Source organism: Barbus barbus (genome assembly GCF_936440315.1).
Source record: "Barbus barbus genome assembly, chromosome: 17".
Classification (NCBI taxonomy): Eukaryota; Metazoa; Chordata; class Actinopteri; order Cypriniformes; family Cyprinidae; genus Barbus; species Barbus barbus.
The window spans coordinates 4328795-4348222 of NC_136745.1; the positions used below are offsets into that span (position 1 = coordinate 4328795).

Sequence of the window (19428 nt, forward strand, 5' to 3'; positions counted from 1 at the left end):
TTCATATTATACAAAGTGTTACGTTAATGAATATCAAGCTGGAAAACTGCATTTTGAGAAACCAATGGAAAAACACTTCAGCCCAGAATTGCCACTACTTTTTTTTCTTGACTGCTCTCTTTCTGCCTGTTTGTGTGTGTACGTGTAAAGAGGAATCAACACAAATAAAAGGCTACAGGGTCTGTTGATTGTCTCCCTCAAACATCCCCCATGATTCAGCTTTACTGTCATTATGATGTTCTGCTGGGGATGCTCTTCCTCCACATCAAGAGCTCTTGGAAGCCCCATTAATGACGTGCTAACTCATCATGAGGACTGCTCTTAGTGTACCAGATACTCGTCCAACTGATGTAATCAAATGCTTTATGATTGCATCTCTGCAACTAAAAACAACATTGGAGGAACTGTACATAATGTAAATAATAAAAATGACACATAACAGTAATGCGTAAGACTATCCTAGGAATGATACTCTGGGGTTTTGTAAACACATAACAGATATCTCAACAATCAACTGCAAAAAGGCTTACAAAGTTCAGAATTTAGGAACTGGCTCCCTTTCAGTTCATGAGTTGGAGTTTGAATTGGATTGGCCACGTCCCACAGAATGCTGAATTGGAATGACAGGAAGAGAAATTTACTGAAATGCATTGCAAAGAAATTCACTTATTTCACTTTGAGTAATGATTCTCTGATTTTTCAAAATACATTAGTCATTCTGTATTTCTCTAAACTAGATAATGTCCAAACAGTTAACATAGCCCCCCAAAAATTAAATCATTATGTTTATAATTATGTAAAAAATTATGTAATATATTTAATATACATTTAAATTTTTATAACAATTATATGAATATATGAAATATTACGTTAATAGGCTATTAATATTTCATCAAGCATGTAACATTAAAAAAAAACGTAATGTTTCATTAAATATGTAAAATGTGTAACATTTAATAAATACTGACATCAAATGTGAATTTATTTACATATACTGTATACTGATGACTATATTTTAATCGCCTTGAGGTAAGTCTGGAAAATGAAATGTTGCTTAAAATGTATGGTAATTTCTTACACAAAATATATGGTGGCATTTCATGCCTGGGTATTAATATCATAATATTGCTTGCAATATCTCATATGTCGATGGTAATTCACACTGAAAATGGAATGTATTATTAAAAAATGCACTTAAAGCTGTTACATGAATTTCTTTGAATCTTAATTCTTAAAAGCAAATTCGAATTAATATTCTGATGTGCACAACCTTGATAGAGACACCTGCCACGTGCCATATTTAAATGAAAACACACATTTCTCCATCCTATTGACTATTACAGGACACCTAAAAACAGAGAACAATCCACTCACCTTATTTGTCAGACATCACCCCTATAATAACCGGGATGATAGCCGGTAAAGTTCGCGCATCCCCACTGCACGCGACAGCTTCACGCTATTGTCCCTTTCAGGATCAGCTTCATCCTCGGAAAAAACACAGAAGCATAGCGTACTAAATGCATATCCATGAGAGAGAAAAGAAATGCACTTTTTTTAAAAGCAAACCACCAGCTGTAGGCAAGTGAACTTTAGGTGCATGAATGCATGCAGGCTGTGGGAGGAAATGCTCTAGTGGAGGGATCTGTCTATGCAATGTGACGCTGTTCTGTACACTGATCAAATCAAATGACATATGATTGTGATATGAATTAAGACCCGCGGAACATTGCTTGACAGTTGAATTGGGATGACATCCATAGCTCTATTTCAGTATGAATGTCACACAGTGAACTTCTAATTATAACGTCCCCCTGGCCCTTTCAGAGAGACGATCATTCTGACTCGGGAATAACTGAAACTGTCAATCTGACAGCATGTATTGCAGCAAGTGATGGCTGTGATTTCTAGAGTCCTAAGTCTTTTGTTTCTGAGGGGGAAATTTCCTATTGGCCTTGGGTGGGTGAGTCAGGTGCTTGCTTCTGCAGGGGTTCTGACCTGCGAATGGAAATCTCAGTCACACCTGAGATATTGCTAAAACAAAAAAAACATGCACCCAGATGTGTTACAGCTGTTACTGTCATGAGTGCATTTACTGATGTGAAATGACATGGACAGCCCATAAGGTTTCAATAGCACAAGTTCATTTATCTCTTTTCAAACTTGCATCTCCTGTCTTAAATGCATGTAACATGTAATCATTTGCTAATTCTCACAAATTATTCTAAGGCATTCATTAAAGTCAAAACAGTAAAACAAAAAAACAAAAACATGGCAAAGAAAAGAAAAAAGAGCAAAGAAAGAAATGTAAAAACTAATGACAAAAATGTGACACCTTGCCTTTATGAAAACTATTCTAATCCTGAGAACAAAGTTCAACCTTTCAGATAAAATCGTATTCAGTGTCCTATTGTGTTTTTCATCTAACAGCTATAAAAATATGGCAATATTGACATTTTACATTGGGGGACAGAATTCAGAATGATTCTGGTTTAGTGTTTTAAAAATATATTTAACAAAAACACCTGCTGGAAAAATAATCTTTGGTGTACTGGACTTTCGACTCAGGTTATTATTGGCAGATCTTGTGATAAAAAACATCTGGTCTCCAGTGGGAGTATTCTGAAAATAATGTGGTATGGTAAGAGAGAGAGAGAGAGCGAGAGAGAGAGAGAGAGAGAGAGAGAGAGAGAGAGAGAGAGAGAGAGAGAGAACCTACATTTCATGCAAGGTACTGGGTATTATCTGTTCAATGCATGAGGGATATTATAAAATATTATTACTGCAAGGCTTTTAGTTGAATGCACAAAATATGCAACTTTTTTCCCAACAGATGGATACTCAGTGTTTGTATTTGTTAATCATGCTTTCTGTACAATCACGTGTTTAAAAGGAACACATTGTGCTGAATAAGAGTCGCAATAATAAAAGTAAACCGAAAGCACTTTTCAGAAACTGAAGAACTCACAGACAGGAATAAAGAGATTCACAGTCTCTCTGAGTCTGGGACTCCACGGGAAACCAAACCAAAACAGAAAGGGTAAGTTATATTGTTTATTTATGAAATAACATGACATGTGTTAAATCTGTGCGTCTTTATTTTCGGTGTTATTCGTGTTGTTGCTGTGCTTAGCTGTGTAGCTAACTCGCAAGCTAATCTGCTAGCGCAACTACACATTCTGACACTTTAACGTATAAGATTATGTTTGTGCATTTGCTTTAATAAAATAGATTTTGGTATTATAAAAAGAAAACGTTTACGTTTAGTAGCTATTGTGAAAGGTGAAAAATTCTCGATGAATCTGATACTGTTTTGTTTCGGAAGTAAATTAACTAGCACAGAATACAACAACAACAAGGAATCACAATAATAACTTTATATTTTCTTCCTACACGGAAGTTACTACAGTAAAACTGCTGACAGTCGTCAAACATTAACCATGGGTTATTGGACTTAGTGTGTCATTAATACCATGTACCATAGTACAATACATGATCCCAGCAAGAATAAGAAATTAACAATAGAATTTTGACAAATTATGGTTACCATTGTACATTTTTTGCAAAAGGCACCAGATTTGTAGTTTTTTTTTTATCTTTCTGTGCAAACTGGCCTTACCTTTAGGGCATTTAATTGTAGTGAATATCAGGTGATCACTTTTCATTTTCATTATTACATGTAATGTGCCAGAAGCGGAAGTGAAACAGAAAATCTCCTCCATATGGCGACCAACAAGAATAAGATGAGTCTCAGAGATGATCTGACATGTGCCATCTGCTTTGAGCTCTTCAAAGACCCTGTGATGCTGGGCTGCATGCATCACTTCTGCAGAAGATGCATCGTGTCATACTGGAAGACGGTTAGGGGTCCTGTGTCCTGTCCTCAGTGCAGACAAGTGTTTCCCAACAAATGCTTTCAGACCAACTACTTAGTAGCTGGCCTTGTGGAGAAGGTCAGGGACAGCTCCACATCTGCATCTGTCAAGTGTCTGGAGGTGAGTTGTCTTTCCACAGTCAGGAAAAGGCAAGTCTGTAGCATAGTAGCTTGGTTTAAACCAAGTGTCTTGTGACCAGTGTCACCTTCTGTCTTTCAATTTTATCAACTGTTTATTTTGCCCTACATCAGGAGGAGTAAAGAAGAGCAACAGAACAAGTTTTGTTTTTCATTAAATGTTTCTTGAAAATGTCCTTCCTCATTTTTGTCTGTAAAGCTTCATGATTTTTCATTTAAAAAATCACAAACCTTACAATTGATTTGTGGAATTTAGTTTTTCTGTCAGCATACAGTCCACCACCCTCCATAGTCTTGAAGAGGCCAACCACAGTTCATCTTTGTGTCTACATTCCATTAATCTGAATTAAATGTACAGCAGGGCTGAGCCAGTTTGTGACTTGTTGTAGAAAACACAGAAAAATAGTGTAAATTCTGAGTTTCCAAGATTTGATTAGTTCTTAGCGGTTAACTCTCCAGTGATTATTAGGTTATATCAGGCATGTGCTAACTAGCAATAATGAGAAAACCATATTTTGAAAATATTTTGATGACATTTACTGAGTTACAGGTAAAAGTCAAGTAAAGTCACCTTTATTTATATAGTGCTTTTAACAATATAGATTGTGTCAAAGCACTTAACAGTATAAAATTGGAGGATAGAGTGTCAGTAATGTATAAAAATAAGATTAAACAATCAATTTTCAGTTAAAGGCATTTCATTATTGAGTTCAGAGATATCATTGTCTAGATCAGTTTAGTTTAAATAGTATCTGCTAAATCAAATTGATGATAATCACTAGAAATTAAGTGTCCCTAACTGAGCAAGCCAGAGGCGACAGCGGCAAGGAACCAAAACTCCCTCTGTGACAGAATGGAGAAAAAACCTTGGGAGAAACTTTATCTCACATAAACAAGTCTCGGTATCATGAATATGATTCAGTACCTCACAATAAATCATAATTGGATCATAATTGAAGTTGCAACAAACAAACAGGAGAGACCCAGTGTTATCGCATAAGGATGTGAATCTATGGAGTCTGTTTCAAATGGTTCGCTTCACTGCACATTACAGTGCCTCTGAGTCTGATCACACTGAGAAATTATTTTACAGTTTTTGTTTTTCAGACGACCCACTTACTTATTAATTATTAATAATAATAAACTGTGCTCTTCAAATAAAAAGAAAAAATTTAGGACATTTAAAAAATGTTATACTCTAACATGCTGGTTTTGCAACTCCACTTTACTTATTTAATGTTTATTTTTATTGTTGACTCTGTAGATACCGAATCCTGGGAATTGCTTGAAGCCAGTTAAAATGTGATTTTGGAAAGCACTAGTCTTTTGTCAGTAAATGGACTGTGCTGACTAAAGGTCTTTGTACACTGAGTCCGAAATTTTCATCTGAATTTTTTGCACGTTAAAAAATAAATACAACCTCAACCTTGCAAATCATGTTTACACACTGCCTCCGAAACTTTCGTCCGTCATAAAATAATTTGGATCAGGTTCGATTTTCTGCGCTTTTGCATCCGTAACAAGCATTTTCATAGGAAAGGATGACGAATATGAAAAAATGCATATGAAAATTTTGGACTCAGTGTGCAAGGACCTTAAGGCAAACATGAAACTACTGTTTTGATTTTCTTTAATACTGTGTCTGTTTACCAATTGCTCTTTTCTAGAAGCAATTAAAGGACCGCCTAGAATTGCAATTCTCCGTGAAAGAGGCCTACGCCACTATGATCCTTGAGGACAAAGACAAGATGGAGAAAATAAAAGTGGGTCTACCTTCAAAAGAGAAAGATCACAATGTGACACTTCCTGCAAAACAGAATCACACAACTTTCGCTTTCCTACCCTCAGAAAATGGGATCTGAGCTGCAGGGGCGAGTGCACAGCGACTTCCAGGCTCTGCATCACTTCCTGCGGGAGGAGGAGGAAGCCATGTTGGAGCAGTTGAAGAGGGAGCAAGAGGAAATGCTGCAGAGGCTGGAGCGACATCTGGAGGCCCTACAGTCGGCCATCAGAGACGTGGAGCAGAACATCAACATGCTACGACAGACTGCCAGCAGCACAGACCAATCTGTACTTGTAGAGGTGATTATAATGACTGTTTCCATTTGTAATGCTGCTGCATATCCATTTGTCAAAGAACTAATATTTGGAATATTAATGTCATATTTACACAAGAATCTAGAGTGCTGGTTGTCAGAATGAGTTATTACTGAAGTGTAGCTACAGCCACAGTCTCATATATATATTTCACAGAAAAATCAATTCTACAGTGATTTGAGCATGTGCTGTTAATTATCAGACAGATGGTTTGCTTTTGCTGTGTTCTTGCTAGCTTCTGTAGTTGAGTCAGCGAAATAACCTGGTCTATTCCATTTTCTTCCTCCACAGCTTCCAGAATTGAATTCCAGGTGCGAAGCAACTAAAAAGCTATTTTTATTATTATTATTTACCACCTTATCTGATAATGTTCCTTTTATGACTCTTTATTAGTCTGAACCACTAAAATGTCACAGTTTTTGGTATCAGTTTTGGTACCATAGTATAAACTACTGGAACTATTTAACAGTTTTATTCAACTATTTGAAAATATAAGTTATATAAGTTGAAAGTGTGTAAGTTATTAATGATAAAAATAATAATTTGTCTCTACAAAACTTTGAATGTCTTTATTATTAAAACCTTGATGTCTCTATGGCACTAGATCACCTCTGCAAGAGCTGAATATCAACCTGAATACTTTCAGAAGCAAACACATTGCTCCTCTTCAATACACTATATGGCGAAAAATGTTTCAACATTTGAGTCCAGGTAATTTGTCAATTACACTTTGCCATGATACTTTATCCATTAAATACTGTATGTTTAATTAGTGGTCACTACTTGATCTTTAATATTTGTATTTGTACTATTTGTTTTTAAAAAGCAAAGCCAATATAGGCGGTATTAAAGTAGAGAAATATCTCAAGGTATTCATTTTCCTCTGTAACAGATGGTGTTATTGCCATAGTGACAGTACGAATAGCCCCCCTTGGGGCAGCAAAGGATCAGCTGATTTGTCGAATGGCGCAGTGGGCTCATGTTAGACCATGATTCGGATGTCAGTTTTAGCAGTTCTTCACAAATTTTTGTTTACATAGAAATGTAGGGTTACACCATTGTCAGGAAATGATGAAAAACTGCAATCGTCTGTTCTACTACCTACTACCACACCTTTTTTTGGAAAAGATTCTACTGATTTCAATGTATTTCACTTCCATGTTGCACATCAGGGTTTAAAACTTTCACATAGTATAAAAACACAGGGACTGTTACGTTTCATACCTTCTAGCACATATCTTCATAGCACACATATCTGTATACCAGTTCCACTGGTTCATTTCATTAAAGTTGGATTTTTATTTTGGCTTTTAGTCAATATCTGTTAGCTTTAAAGACAAATCACACAAACTAAAGGTTATTGGCTATTTGTAAGGCACAAGCACTTTGATATGTTCCCATAGTATGATGCTCAAATTTCAGTAAGAAATATGTCTTCGGTTATTCCTTACATAAAATAGTTGGAGCTCATCAAGTTGGACATGATAACTAATGACGTACGGTTCAGTGAAAAAGTGAAGAACCATTACAGCCAATTAAATGAGTGGTTAGACTGATATATAAAATAATAAATCAGTTCAAGACTGATTTGTGAGTTCTTTTGACTTTTAAAAAAAAAAGATTGGGCTCCTAACACCATAGCTGCATCCAAAATGACACACTATACACTATATACTTATGCACTCTGTACTCAACCATGTAATGTATGAATTATATTATGTTATTTTGTCATTAATAATCGGAGTCTGATATCCCCTCCCCTTCACTACATAATTAAAGCTGCGACAGTTGAGTGCATTAAGTGTTCAATATCATAATAACATTAACATCCATTTTAACATTATTCAAAATACATTATCCCTGACTGATACTGATCTTTGTCAGGGAATACACTTGTTTGTTCACATAAAGTTCATAGTTTGAATAGTTTAACATTTTTTTTTTTTTTTTTCTGATCTGAAGAGCTGAGGTAAATTATAAATTTTTGCTTTCGTTATGACTAGTAAAGTCATGCAAAAATGATATTCAAACAGTTTAAATATTGCTAAAACATAGGTAGAGATAATCATTGAGCTGTTGTGCTGGTTAGGGCAAAAACATGGAAAAGATACCTTTTATTTCAGAGTTATTGTTCACATTTTGGATGACACAGATCATGCTGTATGTTTTGTGTTGCATTCAAGCAGCGAGGGCAACTAAATTGCTTTCATTACTCGGCTGAAACATAGTTTTCTTGCACACGCAGAAGAATGTAGGCAATCAAGAACCAGTAACAGATCTGAATATCATGAAAAACCCTTTCATCGATTCAAGCATTTTTTTAAAAATTCAAACGGTTCTCAAAACCTAAGGTTTTACAGTAGATGCCGTTGATGATAGTGTGTCTTTTATTCCCAGGCCCAGCGCCATTGATATTTGATGAGGACACAGCTCATCCCAGTCTACAGCTTTCCAGGAACAAAACCCAAGTCATCGAGAGCGACAAAATAACCAGTTACACTTGTGATGCCAAACGCTTCCTTCAGTGTGTCAACATTCTTGCAACAGAAGGCTTCCAGTCAGGCAGGCATTACTGGGAGGTGGATGTTAGTTACAATCCTAAATGGGACTTGGGTGTTGCTCTGGAATCGGTGAATCGTCAGGTAAGAGTCAAGCTGTGCCCTGAGAATGGGTACTGGACCCTCCGGCTGCGCAATGGCAGCCAGTACTCGGCCGGCACGCAGCCCTGGACGCCACTGACTGTGATGACCCCACCTTGCAGGATTGGGGTTTTCCTGGACTGTGAGGAAAGGAAAGTGTCTTTTTATAATGCAGATAACATGGCGCTGCTGTATTCCTTCTCCAGCGGGCCAAGAGGAAAAGCATTCCCCTTTTTTAGCACGTGCCTCAGTGAACGCGGGCAGAAAGCCCAAGCCATCCGCATCCTCCACTTCCCCTTTGAGTGTCCATCAGAGATGTAAAATAAAGCCTGTAGACACTCTAATAACCTGAACTGTGTTCACGAGTCTATATTTGTCTGAGGTTTTCAATATTTCATATTTGGCATCACTTTTGATACATTAAAGCTGTGCTGCTCTCATAATGCTAATCAATCATATTGAGGTGAATTTATTTTGTTTATTCTTCGTCAAACAGACAAAAGGGACCACACAAAATTCTTAATTGATTTTTGTACCAGATGTCTGTTGATCACACAGATCAGATTTTACAAAGATAACTGATGTTATTTGATGACAGTGACAACATTGCCATGTTACCCTCGGATAAACCTTTATTTTATTTTAATTATAGAATCTGTTTTAGATCAAATTCTATAGGATCTTTATTTTATAATTGTAGAAAATAAAGTTTCACAAATAAGGACAAAATTCTTTAGCCTTTCACCTACGGTTCTTTCCTCTTTTTTTTTTTTTAGTTAATTACAAATACTGAAGAAACGGTAAATAAATACTATATGGTTTAAACCAGTCCAGTTTTTTAATGTGATTCTGAAAAATTACAACAGCACTCTTTGACATGCATATTGCACAATAGTCTTTTCATCATTGCCTTTGTACATATGCAAAGTAATTATAGATATTACTTGGAAATTAATTAAAAAACTTTGTTCTTTTCAGTGGGTTGTCCAGTTGTTTTCACTTTCATCATTGAAAAATTGAGCATGCTTCTAATTCCTGCTACATCAGTAGCCAGTGTTGGTTTTCTCTGTAGTCAATAAATGTGAGCATGTGTTAGTTCGCTCTGTCCATCATTGTGTCAAGGCTCGTGGCAGGGAAGGAAGATGTTTAGTTTTGATTTATTTCTAGCTCTTCCTTCCTGTTAAATGGCCAAAAACAAGCACCCTGTTCTGTTATATAGGCACAATAATATTTTATTTTTGATGAATGCATATGACTTACACTGCATGTAAAAAATGTATATACCACAATGCAATATCTGCTCAATTACCTCTCATATTTACATTTAAAAGGTAAACAAAACAGTCTGGTTATAAAGTCTGACTTTCCAGGGGGAGAGCACCTGGGTTGGCATCCCGGATGCAGAAAACAGCAAGGATGGGGCTGCCATTATCTGTCGGAGCAGGCAAGTGCATCAACATCCTCTTTCCTCCTGCCTCCTGCAAGGGGTCACACAAACAGAATAAGAGTCCGGGTGCCCTCAAACTGCATTACTGCCGCCTTGGGACTGGGGTTTGAGGGTGTTTTGGCTGCTGGAAATAAGAGTCAATGCTCAGCCCTCCTCCACAGGGTCAGGTTGCCTTTAAACACACAGAACAGCCATGATTTAAACAGCCTATTAACATTCCAGCCTCCTGACTTTGTCCAGTGTATTTGACACAGGGCTGCTGCTTCAGCCCTCGATGCCTTCATTTCTAAAGTTGGACATGTTTGTGCTAATGTTTTATCTACGTGCTGAACATATACGAGTGTATAATAAAGATAGCAAGTTAAATCTTTTCAACTTGGATAAATGTTGCAAGATTTAACATGAAATTTTACACACTAGTGGCTTAGGCTCAAATACAGCCTCTCACTTCACAACATTATCATGGGGTACTGAAAGTTTAATTTTCATTGGTCCACAAATGGTGTCCCACAAAAATGGAAAAGTGCAAGGAAAGTAAAGCATTAAAATAATTAGTTTGAACTGAAGCTCTACAGCCAGACTCGTTTTCTGAAACACTACATCTGAACACAGAGCTCATAACTGTTGTAATGTTTGCAAATGTATGCAAGCCATTCATTTTGTTGTATCTAGTTTTTGGCAGTGTTGTTAATTCCTGGTGGGAGTGACACGGTCTCATTTCCTTCTGATGAGCGGGAGAGCGGAGTAATGTGTTTCCTGACCCCAGCATGTGGAAGAAGAAATCATGGCACTTCAAGGTCTTGTCCTTGAGCTGACTCTAGAGAACACGGCAAGAGGAAATGCTGCGCCTTTCATGCTGCGTACCGGAAAAGGTCAATAATAATAATAATAATAATTATAATTGTCATTACTTTTATATCTCTCTTTGGTATGTTAATCTGTATAAACTACTACTAGTATACAATAATAATGTTAAAGCTTTTAGTTATTGCACTGCTATTGATCATTTTACTTCACATTTTGTTCATGGTCTTTAAGCAGTCTATTCAACTTATTGGCTTTTGTCAAATTTGTCTAGCTTCTACCAAAGTGGCAGATGGATTCAAGCCAAAATAATGTAGAGTTTGATTGGACACACAGACTTTAATTTCAGTGACAAAAAGCATGTTGATTTTGCTTCCCTGCTGCCAGTAAGACAATCATAACAGACCTGCCATCTATTTTTGGATTGCTACCCGCCAGCTAACAACCGCTGTTAAAATCAATGAGTCATAACTACTAATTGAAACCTGTTCCAGTAAACCCAATCTGCACTCAAAGAGAAATTAAGTCTTATTCATTTGCTATTTAGCATATTTTCCCATGCAAAGCATTTTACAACACTTAAACTGCAAGAACAATCCCTCTGGAGTGATGCAGAGTTGAGTGTTCTGCTGAAGGGATTACTTGCAATAATGGAATACAATCATTATAATGTGACTTTTTTCATTTATGTATAATTATTGGCATTAAGCTTGACTGATAAAGCTAACCCAGCCACCCAGCTGCCAGTTATAAATGCTTTCATTTGATTATTTATTTTTTGGCTGTTAAAAACTCAGTCAGTTCATTAGCAAGTGGCGTGGTATTTGTACATGTGCCAGGTACGATTATAACTTGAGAATCCCCCGCCCCTTCATAACATTCATTCTAATGAATGTTTGAAGAGCCAAATCAAACATGAAGCATGCCTGGGAGAAAACATGCACACTATGGCAAGCCATTTTAACATTTAATCCTTAGGACGTACTGGTTCCTATTTTCATGCTACTAGTACTTTTTTTTAGATACTAGTATCTATTCCATTTGGTACTTGTACTATTCAATAGCTGAGTACTAGTGCTTATTCTGTAGGTTGTGCCTTTTTAAAAAAAGTGCTAGAGCGTATTCATTAGATAGGAGTTCTTATTTTTTAGATACAGGTACTCATTCATTAGATGCTAGTACCTATTAAGTAGACACTACTTATCTCAAAGCGCAGGCTTTTCATTCTCCTCAGGAGAGAGCGAGTCCTCAACGCCGCCGATTTAATGGACTTCTTCAGTTAAATTATGGTTTGTAAACGTTTTATTCCATCAAGTCTTTATTGTGCTTTAAATGATTTTATTTTACGCAACGCAACATAGAGACGAGATGTTAGTCAGCTAAATGCGTCAGCAACGGTCATTTCGCGTGATGGAAACTCCTTGCCTTGCATAACATAAACTGATTTTATTCGTTATAATATTGCTTCTAATTACTTTGGATGATAAAATATGTTCTCAAAACTGTACTATTTATTTATGGACAGGTTATGAAGTCAGTCATGGCATCTTTCAGCTACGAGTGAAACGGTAGCGGTCTGAAGTTCGCAGTTTCACCGGGGAATAGCAGCCCATCGCCGGCTAAGATTTCAGCGACACACCGGCACGAGAATCAGCACTATTTTGGTTAAAAATGATAACAGACAACCGTTTAATACACTTGAATTAAAATATTATTTTTAAATGTTATATTTTTATTTCTAAAATGCTTGTTAAAGGAGTTTAAATGTATGCAAAGTTGAAAACAATTCAATTAGTCTTATATTTTTGTCATTGGGTGTTTTCACTTAAATGTTCACGCTTTGATTATTACTGTTGACTCTGTGTCTGCTTTTTAATTTCCAACCTATTTTTTGGTTCATTTTAAGCCAGCAATAGTAATTTTCAATAAATATTTGAGTTAATTAGAACAACCCAGCATGCTGGGTAACAGATTTAACCCAAATGGCTGGGTTAAAATAACTCAACGCTGGGTTTGTCTATATTTGACCCAGCATTGGGTTACCAAAATAACCCAAATTGGGTTGTTTTAACCCAGTGTTTTTTTTAGAGTGTAGTATATATTATTAGATAGTAAGTACCTATTGGTATCCTTTTCTGGACCTTGATCGTGGTAGTACCCTTGCTGTTTATGGGAGGGTCTGAGAACTCTCAGATTCCATCAGATATATCTTAATTTGTGTTCCAAAGATTAACGGAGGTTTTACGGGTTTGGAACGACATGAGGGTGAGTAATCAATGACAGAATTTTCATTTTTGGGTGAACAATCCCTTTAAATTTAGGTATTGGGTAAGAGATTAAGGATTTATCATAACATAAACATGAGTACCTTTGAACTGTCCAATCAGAGTTCACATAATACAATATATTAATATACTGAATGAAACTGATTGTTGTAACTGGCTTTGTATGTTAGCTTATATTACTAATAGGATAGCAAGAAAGCAGATTATTGGCTGACAAGTAGATCCAGAAACCAGATCGTGCACACCAGCCAGACAACCACAATACCCAGGACATCCACCACAGGAGCTTGCATTCTTTGAAGAGTATTTATAATTCTTTAAAAATAAAAAAAAGTAATGAATATTCAGCATCTGAGAATGCAATGCATGTCAAATAAGAGTCGGCTTACTTAAAATCTCTTTCATGCACTCATTATTTTTGAGGGGGCACGAGTTGTGGGTGGGGGGAGGGTCTGTCTCTGGCTCAGTGCCAGCCAGCGAATGCAGATTTTAATTTAGCAGTTGATGTAAGGAATTAATCACGCCTGTGTAATAGAAAATATTAATCGTCTATTTTTTTGTCTTTTGGAAGCTGCCTTCAAAATCCATTTTGCACGTGCCCCCTCACTTTCAATAGGCATGAAACCTCTGCATGAAAATGGTACATTTTAAAAATTAAATGTTAAAAAGGTTTGCCATATGCACTCAAAAATACTGACTGCATTTCTCACTTTCTGGAATTTTAGTCCATGCTGTAGGTCTGATTGCTGCCCGTCCCTGCTGCTTCATTTAGTTATTGTTTCAGATGGTGCCTTACATTTCAAAAATGCTGTTCATTTAAAAACGTAATTTAAAACAATCCAGGCAAATGCATAATGACACTGTGTAATGCTTTCATGGATTATGTTTGAAACCTTGAAGTGGAAATAATCTGAGTAGGCTATGTTTTTTAAATAGTCAGATGGGATGTGAAGTTCTGTTGGATAATGTCCCATTTATCGTGATGTTATCATCTATTCATGGTCTGAATGTCTTAATATCACACCTGGACATAGGGTAATTTACATTTGAGATGTTACCTATTCAGATCACTGCAAATATACTCATGAGACCAACCATTTATATTTAGACACCCTCAATCAACTGGTGTCTCAAAAATATTAGGATTTTAAGACTTAAGTCAGTGGCATTTTGCTGTCAGGGATATTAACACAGAACATATGTCCCCTACAGTGGACACAAATGAACTGCTGGTCCTAGGAAGGATATATGTGCTGTGTGCAAATGCATTGTCAGTTTAAACTTTAAAGCACAGGGGCCAGACACTTTATGTGACACTTCAGACTGGGGGAGTAATATCACTGAGGAGGACACGGGCGTTTATGAACGAAAAGCGGCAGATGAGTGAGTCAGAGGAAAAGGAAATGATTGTAAATCCATTCAGAACTTCAGGATTCTCATTTCAACAGGAAAAAGAGCGTTTTATTCCCGTGGCACATCCTCTTTCAGAGACGCTTCTTTGGGTTTCACCTGAATCTGAGGTGCTTCTGCTCGCTTTATTAAATTACATCAGAAAACACGCGGGTTTGCTAGAATATCTAAAACCCCGGAGGACTGGAAACCTGGAAATGAAGAGAGATTTTACGTTTTTCTGTCGGATTTGGATTGGGATTCCCTTCTTCTCAGGTGAGAACGCATTTTCGTAAACACTTCGAAATCTGTCCTTATAATAGAACGCGAAAAATTTGAAAGTTTGCGTTTAAAAAAAGCGCAATAAAAGTGGAACGGCCACATTATGACTAGAGCGCGCGAAAAGTTAGTTATAAAGTGACCGTTTAAATTTTGTCGCGTTCTAATCAATGTAACTAATGTCTGAAACTCTTCATAGTTTGTCCAGGCGCTTCTTGATAATGCTGTTAAATATTGGTTCAGTTCCTGTAGCCTATTACTTCTGCCAAAGTTTTCTTATGTGTTATCAGTTCTTTGTCATTAACCTTAAATTAATTTAAAACTCTTATTAATCCCAATTAAACCCATAACTAAAAATATACACAATAATTTACAGAAATCATGTATTGACGATTCATTCAATCAATTTAATTAAATTTGATTTTTTTATGGTAATGTTTTCGTTGCTTTAGTGCAATCATATTCATTATTTTATTTTTTGAATTGACCATAACTAGTAATTAGTTGGGCTATGCATAATTCATTCCAATTTGAATGCATTGCTTCTGTTATTCACAATCATTGGAGTGTCTGCAGTTTTGATTACATTTTTCTTTGTCAAAAGTGTATGATATATCACTAGAGGGAGCCTTGTCTTTATTCTTGCCTGTTCAATGGCTGTTGTTAATGGGTCTTGATGAGATCCAGTTCCAGTTTAATGCTACACAGGCTGCAGTTTTGGTAGAAGACAGCTTTAAAGAAACTTTGAAGGAGCCATCGGATATGTTTTTTAAATTGTTATTTTTGAGCAATGATTGCTTTCTCTTTTTTGTGCCTTCTTACAGATACAAGATCATGTTTTTATTTTGACTTTAATCTTCATGGCATTTCCTGGTTATCAATATCCTGCATATTATTATTATTTTTTGCTGTGGTATTTCTTATGTACACAGTTTTATTCCAACAGAACACCTCTGAAACCAGACCCTCAGTCAGGGGGTAAGGTATCAGCCAATCATAATAGTGAGCCGTTTGAGACAACAAAAACTCGCTATTCTCTGCACAGGTTTCAAAACTCTGTGTTTCATGGTAGTGGTAGAAAGAAAGGTTCACTTTGCTGTGAATCCCCCAATAAAGAGATCAAGAGCCTTAGTGAGTGCAGGTGTCATATAGTGAGATCGGGAAGGGTGGAAAACTCATTCCTCCAGTGTGTTGGCCGGTTACACATCAAATAACAGCACCTCGGGTGAAGACTTTGGCAGAAGGATGAGCTTTCTCTAAATTCTAGGAATCTACAGCTATAAGAGCCCCACTTATAGATGACTGCATTAAAACATTGCACAAATGAAAACCATATGGCAGCTTGGTGACCCTGTGTTTGACTGCTTTGTCATAACAAGTGCTGTGTCTGTGCTAAAGTCCAAACTTCTTAAATCCTTTTAAGCAGCATAGTTTTCCGTGTAACCTGTGTTTTATTTCTGTTGACTTTAAAGAGCAAAATTGATATAGCCTTTTATCAATCATTTACATTTGAAGACTTGTCATTTGCATTAGGATGTATGTGTCAAATACAGGTTTATTATGTAACAGCATGAGAAATTTGTTGGCCACAACACTGACTTCAGGACAGTATCTGAAGTGTTTGATATAATAGAAAGTAATTACTGTCTAGAGATTTCACTGATTAAACTCCAAATATCTGTCAGCTCTCCAGGATGTTCTTAATATAAAAGATGACTGCAGAACACTTTAAAGCTGTAATTGTAAAACCATATTTCAAACTCTGAATAGGATTTTAAATGCTTTTATGTCAAGATTTTTAGCAATTTATTTCACATTAGCGGTGCTAATTGCTAACTGTCTGACTGTATATGGAGTTTGAGGTTTGAAATCTCAGTGTTTTCCCAATATTCTGATCTTCCTGGCTATGGGAGTAGAGAGAAAAAAAAACAGCATCCCTTTTACTATTATTTATTAATAGTATTTTTGTTATTATTATTTAAGAGCTGCAGAGATTATTTTCTCTTTTTCATGATTTAATTTCATGTTATCACTTCTGTTAAATCACTTACTATACGAGCAGAATTCTCTGATAGACTTTCAGTCTGTTTCTTGGTTTGTGTTTAAAGGGCTTGTCATCAGGTTATATACTGTGTTTTCACTTTAAATTGAGACCCTTCTTCAGGGGCCTCAGTGGAGGAAAATCTGAAGCTTATTGGTTTAAGCGCAGAGTCACCATAATTGGTGTGAGCTCCATGGCCTATGGCAATATTTCATGGTGCACTATGAGGTGTAACAAGTGTTATGTTTCTCTGGTCAGCAATATGGCATGGTCTGCCATTGGAGGTCAGTGAGGGTTCATGGGAAAGCGGACTGCCAGTGTTTCCTTGGCCTCCACAGACTGATTCCATATTCGCATGTTCAGGGCTTAATTTGTGCCGGAACAAGCCGGATCCAGATCCAGCACCTCTGAAATCGGATCCGGCACCTCATTTAGTCGGATCCCCCTCCTCACGCGCCAATGAAAGATGTTTGTGCTGACCTATAATGTGCATAATATGAAAAATCCTCTATAATGACCGCGCTTGCGCCACATCTACATTTGAAATAAAGAACCTGAGCACGCAAAAGACGCGACATGTGAACTGCTCTGCTCTCACAAGACATAATGCACAGATCCATAGCCTATACACATGCGTTTTCTTTCTCAGCTGTTCACATTTACTTAAGAAAAAACCTGGATACTGGCCAGGAAGGCCATTTTTGCGTAATTTTGTGTGTATTTGGCCACTTAAACTCAACAACAAACTACAAAAAATAACTCAATATGATACTCGCTATAGGCGTCTTTGGATGTGATTGTGAGTGCTCAGCCTTGAAACAGCCTCTGGAGCATGGCAGTATTGATTGGCTTAAAAAGACGTGCAAATTACACATTTTTGTGACTATACAATAATGACCCGATTAAGCAAGTGACAATTTTGACATCTTTCCTGAAATGCGAGCGCAAGTCTTGGATCAGCGACAGCGTGCAGCAGCTCGTATTGCAGACGAGATGCGCTGATGTGAAGCTGCTTTGAGAGAGTGAAAGAGAGAAGAGGCGGTCCAGCTGAATCACTCATGCTGTTTTCAAATGACTTATTTAATCTGCTAGTTTGTGTTGATTTATTTACCCATACAGGGCTCTAGACTCATTCTTCCCACTGCTCACACTTTTGCGACTAACATTCTCAGTTTGTCGCACAAGCACATAATTTGGTCGCATTTTATTTTTTGTTTTATTTATTTTTTTTTGCTACGACATTTGATTAATCAGTGCATGCTGATGAACTTTTATCATAGTTTATATTATAGTTATATGGTAACGTGGTTCAACATTCAACCCGTTCTTTTTCATCAGTAGCCTATATTATTTGTGATTTAAATTTTGTGAACAGGAATTCCTTTTTTCGTGGCTTTCACTTTCAAATTCGCGATCTTGGTGTCACGTTTTACAAGAAAAGATAATTGTCTGTTTTGCTTGTGTCTATACACCTTTCACGTTTTAAGACTAAAACAAAGATGGATTCATTGTTATTCTTAATTAAAAAGCACAACAACAATAAAACAGTAGGTTTTTTTTTACGAAAACAAAAAGAAAAGTAAACTAAACTGGCTGTCGCTGACAGGGCTTGCATGTTTGTTTTTTTCTACAAGAATATCAACATGTTAACCTTCTCTGGTTTAACCCTTGTGCGACCTTATGGACATTTTTGTCCATTTCAGTTTTGTTTTTTGTTATAAGTGTGCCTGTGTTAATGCCAACTGCATACATTTTGGCTCAGGTGTTTATTTTTATTGGAATTTTAATATTTCAGCCTCATTTCCTTCAAAAAATTAATTTTACCCTCCGTACAAAAATACTCACACTCAGGACCTTAAGGACAAAAATGTCCCCATTGAAACCCATTAAAACTGCTATTTTTAATCGCAGTGCCATTTAACTGTAAAATGATGCAATTTTTCTTAATAGGCTTTCATTCTCTTGGCAAGGCTTCAAAATTAAATTTTTTACCAGATGGTGCCCGTTACAGAAGCAGACTGTACACTCGGAATATAAAAAGGTAAGGTTTATTGGACAGATGAGCAAAGGCAGGAGATATCAACGGTAAGTATCAGATGCAGAGATGTAGAATGATGGGGATGAGACTTTCACTGAACCGTGGTGTTTTCTGACAGGAGCTCGTGGTTGAACGGGGACCACACACCTCAACGCTTTGTCGTGAAGCTCCAGGAAGGACAAACAGGGATCCAGGACACGGAGGACAACACTCGGAGAGAGAACAAGAGGTAAGTTCACAGGTAGGTAAGTAAGTAACAGGTAGGTATCAGCATTAACATGAAGGAGTCCACTTCGTACAAATGAGACCGGACGTCAGACTGAGGTGAGGTGTGTGGTTTTGAAGTGTGTTGGTAATGAGATAATTGGATAGTAACAGGTGCAGGTGATCAGAGTTC

At 36.8% G+C, this 19428-nt stretch overlaps 1 protein-coding gene across 3 annotated transcripts in view; it reads left to right on the forward strand.

The window, feature by feature from the left end:
* The first annotated feature begins 2683 nt into the window (after positions 1 to 2683).
* Positions 2684 to 19428, forward strand: part of LOC306883686 (vascular endothelial growth factor receptor 3-like) — a 68927-nt gene continuing 52182 nt past the window's right edge. For 2 of the 3 annotated variants that reach the window (XM_079439085.1, XM_079439084.1), the window contains exon 1: positions 14558 to 14949. In XM_079439085.1, the coding sequence (XP_079295211.1) occupies positions 14646 to 14949 (304 nt within the window). In that variant the 5' untranslated portion in view covers positions 14558 to 14645. Of the gene's footprint in view, positions 3041 to 3691; positions 3996 to 5679; positions 5776 to 5860; positions 6095 to 6400; positions 6421 to 6713; positions 6821 to 14557; positions 14950 to 19428 lie in introns of those variants that run through there. The other variant, XM_079439086.1, reaches the window with a different exon arrangement.